This window comes from Naumovozyma castellii, chromosome 7, assembly GCF_000237345.1.
Source record: "Naumovozyma castellii chromosome 7, complete genome".
In the NCBI taxonomy this organism is placed as follows: Eukaryota; Fungi; Ascomycota; class Saccharomycetes; order Saccharomycetales; family Saccharomycetaceae; genus Naumovozyma; species Naumovozyma castellii.
Window position 1 is genome coordinate 665,828 of NC_016497.1, and position 13,302 is coordinate 679,129.

General features: G+C 37.2%; 9 protein-coding genes across 9 annotated transcripts; 4 read left to right on the forward strand and 5 right to left on the reverse strand.

Moving 5' to 3' along the window:
* Positions 1 to 220: 220 nt before the first annotated feature.
* Positions 221 to 1,699, forward strand: TRP3 (bifunctional anthranilate synthase/indole-3-glycerol-phosphate synthase; the record flags this gene model as incomplete). The annotated part of the gene is made up of 1 exon (XM_003677547.1): positions 221 to 1,699. The coding sequence occupies one exon, from the start codon at positions 221 to 223 to the stop codon at positions 1,697 to 1,699; it is 1,479 nt and encodes a 492-aa protein (XP_003677595.1).
* A 168-nt stretch (positions 1,700 to 1,867) lies between these two features.
* Positions 1,868 to 3,724, reverse strand: SAC1 (phosphatidylinositol-3-phosphatase SAC1; the record flags this gene model as incomplete). The annotated part of the gene is made up of 1 exon (XM_003677548.1): positions 1,868 to 3,724. The coding sequence occupies one exon, from the start codon at positions 3,722 to 3,724 to the stop codon at positions 1,868 to 1,870; it is 1,857 nt and encodes a 618-aa protein (XP_003677596.1).
* A 454-nt stretch (positions 3,725 to 4,178) lies between these two features.
* RLP7 (Rlp7p) lies at positions 4,179 to 5,135 on the reverse strand (the record flags this gene model as incomplete). The annotated part of the gene is made up of 1 exon (XM_003677549.1): positions 4,179 to 5,135. One exon carries the CDS (start codon positions 5,133 to 5,135, stop codon positions 4,179 to 4,181), a length of 957 nt encoding a protein of 318 aa, XP_003677597.1.
* A 228-nt stretch (positions 5,136 to 5,363) lies between these two features.
* Positions 5,364 to 6,734, forward strand: LAP3 (bleomycin hydrolase; the record flags this gene model as incomplete). The annotated part of the gene is made up of 1 exon (XM_003677550.1): positions 5,364 to 6,734. The coding sequence occupies one exon, from the start codon at positions 5,364 to 5,366 to the stop codon at positions 6,732 to 6,734; it is 1,371 nt and encodes a 456-aa protein (XP_003677598.1).
* A 342-nt stretch (positions 6,735 to 7,076) lies between these two features.
* LST8 (TOR complex subunit LST8) lies at positions 7,077 to 8,060 on the reverse strand (the record flags this gene model as incomplete). Its single annotated transcript, XM_003677551.1, has 1 exon — positions 7,077 to 8,060. The coding sequence occupies one exon, from the start codon at positions 8,058 to 8,060 to the stop codon at positions 7,077 to 7,079; it is 984 nt and encodes a 327-aa protein (XP_003677599.1).
* A 168-nt stretch (positions 8,061 to 8,228) lies between these two features.
* Positions 8,229 to 9,212, forward strand: SIS1 (type II HSP40 co-chaperone SIS1; the record flags this gene model as incomplete). Its single annotated transcript, XM_003677552.1, has 1 exon — positions 8,229 to 9,212. One exon carries the CDS (start codon positions 8,229 to 8,231, stop codon positions 9,210 to 9,212), a length of 984 nt encoding a protein of 327 aa, XP_003677600.1.
* A 184-nt stretch (positions 9,213 to 9,396) lies between these two features.
* On the reverse strand, positions 9,397 to 10,653 carry IDP3 (isocitrate dehydrogenase (NADP(+)) IDP3; the record flags this gene model as incomplete). Its single annotated transcript, XM_003677553.1, has 1 exon — positions 9,397 to 10,653. One exon carries the CDS (start codon positions 10,651 to 10,653, stop codon positions 9,397 to 9,399), a length of 1,257 nt encoding a protein of 418 aa, XP_003677601.1.
* A 248-nt stretch (positions 10,654 to 10,901) lies between these two features.
* PYP1 (putative phosphoric monoester hydrolase) lies at positions 10,902 to 11,627 on the reverse strand (the record flags this gene model as incomplete). The annotated part of the gene is made up of 1 exon (XM_003677554.1): positions 10,902 to 11,627. One exon carries the CDS (start codon positions 11,625 to 11,627, stop codon positions 10,902 to 10,904), a length of 726 nt encoding a protein of 241 aa, XP_003677602.1.
* A 259-nt stretch (positions 11,628 to 11,886) lies between these two features.
* On the forward strand, positions 11,887 to 13,302 carry NCAS0G03640 (uncharacterized protein; the record flags this gene model as incomplete). Its single annotated transcript, XM_003677555.1, has 1 exon — positions 11,887 to 13,302. One exon carries the CDS (start codon positions 11,887 to 11,889, stop codon positions 13,300 to 13,302), a length of 1,416 nt encoding a protein of 471 aa, XP_003677603.1.

A 13,302-nucleotide genomic window follows, 5' to 3' on the forward strand; every position in this document is an offset into this window, starting at 1 on the left:
CAACACAGAAAAAACAGTGCTCGTCCGAACAAACCCCGGACGTGCCGGACACTTCAAATTTTTCATTTTTTGACTCATTGAAAAATTAGAAAACATTGAAATATCTCAAGTTCTTGACAAGAAGAGCCAGCACTTTGAGTCAGTTAACCGCCGTTGTATATATATACAGTCAGTCGATTTAACTCGTCCCATTATAAACAATCAAAGCAAGCAAACCAAAATGTCTACCGCTGCGAAAAACGTCGTCCTGATCGACAACTACGATTCTTTCACATGGAACGTCTACGAGTATCTTTGCCAAGAAGGTGCCCGAGTGACCGTCTATCGTAATGACCAAATCACACTACCAGAGCTAATTGCTCTCAACATCGATACAGTCATTATATCTCCCGGTCCAGGCCACCCTAAGACAGACTCTGGAATTTCTAGAGATGTCATCAGTTACTTCACAGGTAAGATTCCTGTTTTTGGGATCTGTATGGGTCAACAATGTATGATCGATGTCTTTGGTGGTGAAGTCGCCTATGCGGGTGAGATTGTTCATGGGAAGACTTCCCCCATTTACCACGACAATAAAGGGTTCTTCAAGAGCGTTCCTCAAGGTGTTGCCGTCACGAGATATCATTCTTTGGCAGGTACTCAAGAATCCCTACCTGATGTGCTAGAGGTTTCTGCAAGAACCGAGAATGGGATAATTATGGGGGTGAGACATAAGAAATACACCGTGGAAGGTGTTCAATTCCATCCAGAATCCATCTTGACTGAAGAAGGTCATTTAATGATAAAGAATATCTTGCAGGTTAATGGTGGTACTTGGGAGGAAAATAACGCCTTGAGCAGCAATAACCTTTCCAAGAAGGAATCCATTTTGGTTCAAATTTACGATCAACGTAAGAAGGACGTTGCTGAATTATCAAATACTCCTGGTCTCACGTTGAGAGATTTAGAGGCTAATTTCCGAATGGGGTTGGCTCCACCTGTACAAGATTTCTACAAGCGTTTAACATTACAAACACAGGAAGGTTCTAAAAAGAGAGCTGTTGTGCTGGCTGAAATGAAACGTGCATCACCTTCCAAAGGAGATATCTTCCCGGATGCCATTGCCGCTGAACAAGCCACTAAATATGCTGAGGCAGGTGCATCTGCCATTTCTGTGCTTACTGAACCACATTGGTTCAAGGGAAATCTACAAGATTTGGTTAACACTAGAAGGGCATTGGATAAGAAATTTGCTGATGATCTGATGCATAGACCATGTGTTCTAAGAAAGGAATTCATCTTTAGTAAATATCAAATATTGGAAGCTAGATTGGCTGGTGCCGACACAGTCTTGTTGATTGTTAAAATGCTATCCCAAGAATCTCTAAGGGAATTGTATGAATATGCTACAAGAGAGATAGGGTTGGAACCATTGGTGGAGGTCAATTCTAAGGAGGAATTAGATCGCGCATTAGCCATTAATGCAAAAGTCATTGGTGTCAATAATAGAGATTTACATTCTTTCACTGTTGATTTGAATACTACAAGTAATTTAGTTGATGCCACTCCAAAGGGTACTATATTAATCGCGTTATCTGGAATCACTAAGAGTTCGGATGCTGACAAATATAAAGAGGAAGGAGTCCATGGATTCCTTGTTGGAGAAGCTTTGATGAAGACGAATGATGTGCCCAAGTTTATCGATGAACTTTGCCAATAATGATCGAAGATTTCATATTTATAGAGCCGATTATAAAAAGTTTACGTAACTATGTATAGTCTAATGTCATTAAGAAAAATAATATCACAAGAAGAAAAGATGAAAGCGTAATAATGTACTATATAATAAAGTGTTGGGTGAATTCAAAGAAAAAAAGATCATTATTTTTTAATCCTTCTTTGGTTTAACGAAACTTGAATTCTGAACATATTTTAAACCTTTAAACACTTGCTCCTTATTATGCGTTTGATGAACCACCAAGAATCCAACATCAACCAATTTAGGCCAGTTAACATATTGAATACCATTAGCGAACAAATAGTAAAAAGTTAATCCGAATATACTTGCTGAAGTGATGAGATACGATACATTCATTGGATCCCAAAATCCTGTACTTCTAGGGAAGAAAATTGACATAAGCATAGCAGCAAACGAGACACAAATCAAATATGGGACTATTTGAATTAAAGCTGGTCTTCTGTCTGGGAAGGGCGATTTGATAGAGGTCACATATGGCTTAAAATTACCCAAGAATAAATCATAAGAATCTTGTCTTGGACCATCTGTTAAATTGTTTTGATAGTAACGAGAAGCAGAGTTGATAAAATCATTGAATGCACCTAAACGGGTACGTTTCCCAGTTCTTGTGAAATCGGTCTTTAAAGCACCCGTTCCTGAATAGGAGGCACTGACTGCATCAGCATTATCAGCCCATAGATTTTGGAATTTAAATAATAATGATTTATCATTTTCCCATAGAGATTTGGATGTAGGATCAATTAAACCAGCAGTTTCAAACTCTTTTTGTAGTACCCAATGAGCTAAGACTGATTGGACCACATTTGTTCTATCCAAACAATCCATACAATTAGTTCTCACAGTGGAATGTTGTTCATTAATAATTTTCTTTGTACCTGTGGCCACATCAATGGACATATGGAAGAAATCCTCATTTGAAAGACCCAATTTAGTCAAATGTTCAATCAATAATTTCACTCTGTGCCATTTCATCTTACGACATTCATGGTGAAAATCAAAGTAAACATAATGTAATTTTTCATTATTCAAGGATTCAACAGCTTTTTCATATGCATCCTTAACAGGTTTTTCATGACCTGTTTGATTAACCAAGTTAACCAGATAGTTATCACCATATAGTGCAACTTGTTCATCGAAATGTTTCTTTGAATCTTCCCAATCAAAGTTATCTCCCAACACCAAATTTGGTTTATATTTCAAATTGTTAATTTCAGCCCAATGGACTGGGACGGAACCTCTAGTTTGCAAGAATGAAAAAACGTCACCAGAATTGACAATTAATATTTGTTCCGTTTCATTAAAGTTTCCAACGTTACCATCATGATCAACACCACGACGGAAATATCTAGTACCAGCTCTCAATCTACTACGTCTTGTAATCAAACCAATAGAGATTGGAGTGGAGTGGAAAATGGTATCGGTAACCTTCACGTACCCATAAATAACTGGTTGAATAAAATTATTCAATTGAGTCAAATTATTAGTGTCACGTAAAGATCTCAATTCTTCAGTTAAGAAGTGATTCCAGAAAAATCTATCATCGACAGGTGTATCCTTGGCTACAGAATTTCTTTGTAATGAATTTGTCAAATCATAAGTGTAAGAGAAGAATAGTGTTGCATTTTTCAGTTGCAATTCTAATAACTTCAAATATTCAGATTCATCGGAATCAATTCTGGAAATGACTTTACATGGGACGATGGAATGAGAAACGACTTTATAAATGGAATGATTATTAATCTTACCTGTTTCTTCCACGGAATTGGCGATGATTGCGTATTTGTTCAATTTCAATTTAATAAACCCCAATAATGCGGCAACTCTCTTTGATTGTGAAGGAAATTGGTCTTTCGTGGTGACCTTAATTGATTGATCCTGACTACATAAGAAAATCACCGATTCCTTGGTGGTGTCCTTAATGGAATCAGCTCGTTTGAAGAACAGACCTTCTGAAGTTTGAGCGAATAGTAATGGGCCAGCAGACATCTTTTCGAAATTTAGTGAATGAGAGGGAAGAAGCCACTGAAGTTAAATATTAAATCTTAGTAGCAGCCAAGATAAAGGGAAAGCACGATAATAGCAACGGAATAGGGGGAAAGTGCGGAAGCAAGCGATGCAACTGAATTCTTCAAACGTAGTGCAAATCTCCTAAGGTAGTACAATATCAGATGTATGGAATACCAGTATAATTGAAACTAGACAACTAACCACCACTAAACGAGAGAGCAACAAGATGTACAATGGATCGTTATTAATTGTTTATTGTCGATTTCTTCGGAAAAAAATGGCAACGACGAGTCTTCTGCTGCGGGTTCTGGGTGTTCATAGGAGAGTGTCACAAATTGCCATTTAATACAATTTTTTAAATACTATTTGGTGTTGTCAATACTTTATTTATTTATTGGGATGAGGGACTAGTTTACATATTATTTGAGGAAAATCAGTTCACTTTGCTGATCAAGGAATCGATGTCGATTTGGATGATTGGGGCAGTTGAGGCGTTTGAGACTTGACGAATCTTGGACTCATTTTCTTTTTGCTCAATCTTTCTTAGTCTATTTAAAGAGTTGAAACCTGACACTTCTCTGTTCAACTTGAATGGTTGTAGGAAAAATGTACAGCTTTTGAAGGATTCACCTAGAGTAGCAATTTCATGGATAATATCTTCCATACATATGATCCCAGTTTCACCCAACTTTTCTTCAATAATGTTGTTATCATTCAAAACAATGGACTTGGGCTCAGTTTCTTCTGGACCTTGGTACATTATCTTGGATCTCTTTTGGATCAATGAACGAATGGAACTTAAGGAAGGTCTTCCAATGACGATATATGGTGCCACGAGTTTCAAAAGAGGGAACACGGAGGGTGTTAATTTGATAAAGACACCAGTATTTAGTTCATCCAATCTTAACACAGATAAAATCTTGAAAACTTTATGAGGTAACTTCACAGCAGTGGGGCCCTTCACTCTCACCACAAATAGTAATTGATCCTTACCGTCGTATTCAATCTTTTCTCTTACTAAGTTGTCATCATTTTCTTCGTCGTCATCAACATCAACAGTCTCTTCTTGTTCTTCTGGAGTTTTTTCAGAGATCTTCAATATGAAGTTTTTCTCAGAAGGTAGATGATCCAATTCATTCTTAGACTTTTTGTTTTCCAACTTTGAGATTCTCTTAATTCTCTCCTTCTCTCTCTCAGTGGCCAAGGTATTAGCTGCAATGGATTCCATTCTAATGAATCTGTTCTTCCTTTGGGACTTCTGTTTCTTCTGTTTGGCTTGTCTTTGTCTAGCCAGTTCTTGCTTCTCCAATCTGGTTCTGTCAGCATTTCTTCTCTTACGGAGAAGAATCTCAGGAGTAGAGTTTAGGACAGGTTTCGTAGAGTCGGACATGGGTACTTGGGTGCTTTCAACAGATAATATAACTCATCTGATAATTATACAATATGTATATAACTATTAATTTGGTCCAAGCAAAATTTTGCAAAGCTCATCGCGAAATTTTTCAAAGGCGCCGTCTCCAACGATTTGGTTTTTTGATAGTATAAGGAGAGATATAATGACAGTACCCTAATGGCTATATCATAGTTTGTTCATACAAAAGACAAAATTGACACACTGATGCAGAGATCACTAGATTCGGCTACTTTAGCCCAGTGGACCCAGGAGTTGAGGACGGATCCCACTTACCAACTTTCCTCCACCGTATTGAAAAACGGTAATGCAGATGACTTGCTGCTTGATAAGCTTCGTCTACTCCAAATAGATCAACCTGTTTATAACATTACTGTGACAGACTTAGATAAAGTGGCACCCATTACTAACCAGAAGGCTTCTGGGAGATGCTGGCTATTCGCTGCTACTAATGAGTTACGTATTAATATTGCGAAGCGTTTGAATTTGAAAGAGTTCGAATTGTCTCAAGGCTACCTTTTCTTCTATGATAAGCTTGAAAAGGCTAATTATTTCCTAGATCAGATAATTGATACATGTGATGAGGATGAGGATTCAAGACTTGTTCAGTATTTATTGAGTGCTCCCGTACAGGATGGGGGTCAATATTCCATGTTTTTCAACTTGGTAAGAAAATATGGGTTGGTTCCCAAGGCTATCTATGATGATAGAAACTACTCTATAACTGCATCAAGGAAATTGAATGGCCTTTTAACTACCAAATTGAGGGAATTTGCTGAAGTGCTAAGAGATGCCATTGCACAGAAGAAGGATGTGGCTCCCCTAAGAAATTCTATGCAAAAAGAAATTTATAAATTATTGTCCATGTTCTTAAATATCCCATCAGTGCAACCCAATGAAACCTTTAAATGGTCTTACACTGATAAGGATAAGAAAGTACAAACTTTGGAATGTACTCCTTTGGAATTTGCCTCAAAGCAAGCTGGTTTAAATTTACAAGATTCTTTGAAGACTCCTGTATCCTTAATTAACGATCCAAGACATGAGTATGGGAGATTAATTAAAATTGATCGTCTAGGAAATGTCATTGATGGTGATGACGTTTTATACTTGAATGTGGATAATGAAACATTATCTAAACTGGTCGTCAAGAGATTACAGAATGACAAAGCAGTGTTTTTTGGTTCTCACACTCCTAAATATATGAATAAAGAACACGGAATAATGGATATACAATTATGGAATTATGAAGCTATTGATTATAATTTGAATCAATCTAAATCTTCAAGAATTAAATACCATGAAAGTATGATGACCCATGCTATGTTAATTAGAGCTTGTAACGTGGAGGAAGGTGAACAGTTACCTTCCCGTTATTGTGTTGAGAATTCTTGGGGGAAAGATTCAGGAAGAGATGGGCTTTACTTAATGACACAAGAGTATTTCGAAGAATATTGCTTCCAAATTGTCGTAGACTTAGATGAATTACCAAAGGATTTAGCTGAAAAGTTCACATCAAAAGAGGAGAAACCAATTGTTTTACCAATATGGGATCCGATGGGTGCTCTCGCAGATTAATATACCGTTTAAATGATATATACATATATATAGATATATACCTAACCTATAGATATTGGATTTGCTTTCATTGCTAATATTCAATTTCATCATTTAATTGAAAGAACGTGATCAGCTTTTACCAGATTTTATCACACCGATTAATTCAAGAAATACCATGGCATTACTTGCAGCACCACCATAACCTAATTCTTAAATGCCAATTAGGTGCCCTATGTTATAGATTCCAGCATGGATACCTTTACAACATCAAAGTTTCTTCCCAAAGAATGACATAACACCTGACTAGTTGTTCGTGGTAGAGCCATTAACGGCATTAAATATGACTTCCTTCCTAAATATTCAAACATCATTTAATGCAACACATACAGCACCTTTGTGATGGCCACCATATTGTCTTACAATCTCCCTGGTCGAAAGGTCCCATAATCTCACATAATGGTCTGATGAGGCAGTGACTAGATATGCACTGTCTGCACTAAATGCACAATCCCATACCCATCGTTGATGCCCATCTAAAGTTGTTTCCAGATTGAAATCATCTTCAGTCTCACCAACAGACCATATCTTCGCGGTTCGGTCTGCTGAACATGTGGCCATATGTTTCACGTCGGAGGATAACACAACTCTCGTAATATAATCTTTGTGAGCACTAAATTTATTAATCGGTTTTAAATTTGACGCATCTGTATGGTTAGGCATTTCCCAAACGTAACAATCTCCCTTATTATTTGCAGCTACTAACATGGATCCATCACTAGCCACTGAGAGTGATTGTAATGAAGTATTATCGTCGTCAGGTATCAATTGATGAGTACATTGATTCTCTCCCAAATCCCAGATTTTAATTGTACCATCCCTATCACAAGAAATCAATTCACCTTGGTTGGGGTGTATTACCACTTCGTTTACTGGTGCATTATGCTTATAATTTCTTGGAACGGAAGGTGACCTGACATCCCAGACCTTAATAGTCCCATCCTCACTTGAAGTCACCATCCATTTGTTATCCTGCTGGAAAGAGACTGAGGTCACATTTCCCTTATGCCCTTCAAACGTTGCCACAGCGTTAGGATTAGTTGTCCGTATATCATAAAGTCTAACATTTTGGTATCCTGCTGCAGCTAAAAGCTTCTTATCATTAGTGATCTCCAAACGATTCACTTGGGAGTCCGAATGTTGGATTGTTCGTGAACAAACACCGGTTAATGCTTCCCAAAACCTTATTGTATGATCGTAACCTGCCGATACTAGTATCACTGACATTATGTTTCTCGTCTTAATTTGTCTTCCTTTGCTGTTCGAGAACTTTCTAGAATCTTTCATGCTCTGCTTTTCATTTTCCTACGATGCGAATAATCGTTAAATGATCATCTGAAAAATAACAAAAACTTGCTACATCTTCATCATCACCTTTCTTTCTTTCTCGATTTATCAGGTATTCGGTAAGATCTGAAATTCGAAGGAGACTCACAGTATCCAATAAGAGATAAAATGGTCAAGGAAACAAAATTATATGATTTACTTGGTGTTTCACCAACCGCCAATGAACAAGAATTGAAAAAAGGTTACAGAAAGGCAGCGCTAAAATATCATCCAGATAAGCCTACCGGTGATACTGAGAAGTTTAAAGAAATTTCAGAAGCCTTTGAAATCTTAAACGACCCCAATACTAGAGAAGTATATGATCAATATGGGTTAGAAGCTGCAAGATCAGGTGGTCCATCATTCGGTGGTGCTGGTGCTGGTGGATTTCCAGGCGGAGCTGGTGGATTTAGTGGCCATCAATTTAGTAATGATGATGCCTTTAATATGTTTTCTCAATTCTTTGGTGGTTCTGCTGGTGGCGATCCATTTTCCGGTGGTGGATTCCATGGAATGGGTGGTATGCCCGGTGGTATGCACGGAGGTATGCCTGGTGGATTTAGATCTGCTGCACCTCAATATGAAGAAGAAGAAGTGGTGCCAGTTAATTTGCCTGTTTCTTTAGAAGATTTGTTTATAGGGAAGAAGAAATCTTTCAAGATTGGTAGAAAAGGACCAGGTGGTTCTCAAGAAAAGACTCAAATAGACATTCAATTGAGACCAGGTTGGAAGGCGGGTACTAAGGTCACTTACAAGAACCAAGGTGATTATAACCCGAGATCTGGTGGAAGGAAAACCTTACAATTTGTAATTCAAGAGAAGGCTCACCCAGATTTCAAAAGAGATGGTGACGATTTAATTTATATTCTGAGATTATCCTTTAAAGAATCACTACTTGGGTTTTCCAAGACCATAAACACCATCGATGGTAGAAAATTGCCTCTATCGAGATCACAACCAATTCAGCCAACGGAAATATCTACTTATCCTGGTCAAGGTATGCCCGTATCTAAAAATCCTTCTCAAAGGGGGAACTTAATTATTAAATATAAAATTGATTATCCAATTTCTTTGAATGATAATCAAAGAATAGCCATCGAACAAAACTTTTAAGTGGAAGAGAATAATGGTCAGTGCATGATCTAATCGGCAGAAAACTTTAGTATTTAATGATAGAAATAAGTTAACAGCTGCCCTGTAGTAATAATTTATTATCGAAATAGTTATATGAATATATACTAATACCTAATTAAAATAGAATAATGATAAGAATATTATAGAAGTATGTCATGTCTATTCATAATTTGCATCTTGTGGGACTTATTTTCTCAAATCCTATTTTCATACGATTAGTTACAGCATCGATGAATCCTTCAGTTGTTGCATATTTTCCTTGTCCTATAAGAAGTGCTAAATCTTTCGTCATGATCCCATCAATTTGCACCGTGTCTAATGTAGATTGCTCTAATAATTCACCAAATTTGACCAAATCTGGGTTATTATCTAATTTGCCTCTTTGAATTAGCCCTCTAGACCATGCAAATATTGAGGCAATAGAGTTTGTAGATGTTGGTTTACCCGCTTGATGTAACCTGTAATGCCTTGTCACTGTTCCGTGAGCAGCTTCACTTTGAAAAGTTTTCCCATCAGGTGTTATCAATACTGAAGTCATTAGTCCCAAAGAGCCAAATCCCTGTGCAACGATATCAGATTGAACATCTCCATCATAATTCTTCATTGCAATTATAAATCCACCTTTAGATTTTAACATTTGTGCAACCATATCATCAATTAATCGATGCTCATAAAATATACCAAGTTTATCGAATTCATCCTTGTATTCATTCAAGTACATTTCCATGAAAATATCTTTAAACGTACCATCATACTTCTTCAATATTGTATTTTTTGTGGTAAAGTAAAGAGGAATTTTCTTCTTTATTGCCATTTGAAATGAAGCTCTAGCAAATCCTTCAATGGATGGGGTAGTATTGTACATAGCCATTGACACACCTGGTTGCTTTTCACCAAATTTGAAAACCATTACCTCCTTCCTATCTTTTGGGTCAATATTTGATTCTACTACCATCTTTACAGTGTGGTTCTCTGGTACAATTAATTCTGTAGCCTTATATTGATCTGCATGAGCATGTCTCCCAATAATAATCGGTTCTTTCCATTGAGGGACCAACCTGGGTATTCTGGGGATCACAATAGGTTCTCTAAATACTGTTCCACCAAGTATATTTCTAATAGTACCATTAGGTGATTTCCACATCTGTTTCAAATGGAATTCACGAAGACGTGCTTCATCCGGAGTAATGGTGGCACATTTCACTGCAACACCATGCTTTAGAGTAGCATAAGCGGCATCCAAAGTAACTTGATCATCGGTAAGGTCCCTATTTTGGATTGAAAGATCAAAAGTACGAAGATCGATCTCCAGAAAAGGGAGTATTAACTGAGATTTTATGAGGTGCCATATAATGCGAGTCATTTCATCTCCATCCATTTCCACTACGGGGTTCTCAACTTTAATTTTATTGTTAACCATGATTCAATGTATCCAATGTCTTTGTTTTCAACGATATCTTGCATCCAACTCAGACTAGCTTTCATATTTTATATGTATAGGACTACCTTCCAACAGTAACATATTTATATAAAATGCTGTTTTACTCCATTAATCGACGGCGCTAAAGATCATTACACCCGGAGCTTATATAAGCAGAGGAATAATATATAAATGTTCATTCATAATATACTAGTCATATTCTATAAAAGTCTTTATCTATGTGTTAATCAATTTTCCATTAACTCCTTAACAGTCTTCTTACCGTCCAATACAGCCTTCATATTGTTCAAGATATCGGCGAAAGTGTCGAATTCATGGAAGGGAACGTCTTGTCTCTTACAGAAAGTGACGAGATCCTTACCTCTCTTGGCGAATAACAAATCACATTCCTTAGCAGCACTCAAATCAGAGATCCCGTCACCACAGTAAAAGTAGGTTGGTCTTTGTTCACCTTCTTTCAAATGAGCTTCATACTTTTCTCTGTAGGCAGCAATAGTTCTAGATTTATCGTGACCAAATGGAGTTTCATCTTTGAAGATAACCTTCCATTGATCATCAGAACCAACTTCAACTTCATTGGCTTCGATAGTCAACTTAGTCACAGATTCAGCACCTAGTAGTCTGGTCAACAAATCCTTAATAATCGTTTTCATACCACTGGAAACAACGATGATTGGGACATCATTAGCTTGAGCCCATTCAAAAGTGTCTTTGAAGCCAGGATCCAACTGGATCTTTTCCTCTAATGCCTTCATACATTCGGGTAAGGGCTTGTTAATGGAATCGATCATGGCAGTGAACCCATCTCTGAAAGACTTGCTCCCGTCCAAGACACCTTCGAAGATCTTGCCTCTAGTCTCCTTACCGAAGCCGTAGGTGTCAGTAAGGTAATCGTTGGAATCCTGCCAGGTGACAGTCCCGTCAAAATCAGTAAATATCACAGCCTTAACCATTGCACTTTGCTATTTTTAGTCTTGTTGGTGTTATTTACTGAATGCTCGAGAAAATGTTCAAAAATTTTCAGATAAACTTTTCACGGACATTCTCCACTTTACGTTACGTAATAAGTCCCCCCACATTTATTCAGGGCCATATTTTTGACACGTAATAAACATTCCATGTATTGGGTGTCATATAAAAGGAACCCACTAGAGCCTCTTACAGCCAGGAAGTAAATAACTCTAACACTAAGAAAGCGAACAAGACAGAACAATGAATATTGTAGTATTTTCAGGTGGTACAGCCACAAATTCGCTAACTCCATGCTTCACAGAAGTCTCCGTTGCTAGGGGATTCGATTTAGCATATATCCTCCCAATTTCTGATAATGGTGGGTCTACGAGTGAAATTCTTAGAGTTGTTGGTGGTCCCGCTATTGGGGATATTAGATCTCGTATCGTTCGTCTAATGAGAGACCCTCAGTTGGTGGAATTATTCGCTCATAGGTTACCTGATGATAAGGTAAAAGCAAAAATGGAATGGAATGAAATTGTGGAAGGCACTCATTATCTTTGGAATGGTGGTATTTCTCCCGAGGTAAAGGAGATGTGTAGAGCTTTCTTTATTCATATTCAGTCAGAATTGTTAAAGAAGAATAGGTCTTCGAACCCATTCCAATTTGAAAAGGCTTCCTTAGGAAATTTATTTTTAACGGGAGCTCGTCTATTCATGGGGTCCCTAGATGCATCCATTGAATTGATGATGAGGATAGGGAGATGCAGTTCCAAAGTACATGTTATTCCCTGTATTAACACTAATCACACTCACCACATTTCTGCGCTTCTTGATAATGGTGACATTATTACTGGTCAATCTCAAATATCTCATCCTTCAAAATCCCTTGCCACGACACTGGATACTCCCACACATACAAGGAATCTTTCCAAGACTAAGGATCAATTCATTCATTTGCTAGAACTTGATGATGATTTAATGGATAGTTCCACTGCATCCATAGAAGATACGCCCTCCAAATCACAAAGTGAACAATCATTGGAAGTGCCGGAAGAAGTAGAATATGCAAACCCACTGTATATTCTTCCTGAATTGAAACATTCTCAATTACATTATGATAAAGTGGATGATAATGAAATGTTGCCCTCCACTGTAAAGAAGATTCTTTACATTAATCCATATGGGGAAGAAATTAAACCAAATGCAAATTCTAGAGCTATTGCCAAGGTCAAGAAGGCTGATATGATTGTTTATTCCATTGGGTCATTGATGACTAGTTTGTTACCTATTATTATATTGGGAAATTTAGCTGAAGTCATTATGGAATCTCAAGAGACAAGAAAAGTGTTATTAATCAATAACAAATATGACCGAGAAACATTTGGACTCGATGGAAATCATTATGTAAAAGTGATCGTTAGATCCATGGTGGAAGCTGCTAGATGTTATAAGAAATCTAAAGGAATGATGGTAAACTCTATGAAACATGTTAGTTGGAATCATTTCATAACTGATATTGTTTACTTGAAAGAGGGTGAGATTAAGATTGATGAAGATCGAATGTTAGCGCATGGTATTCATTGCCATACTATCGATTCAGCTCTGATGGAAAATGATTCATTGGCAGAAATCTTAAATGAAATCATTGCTCATAACAGAAACTCGTCAGAGTAA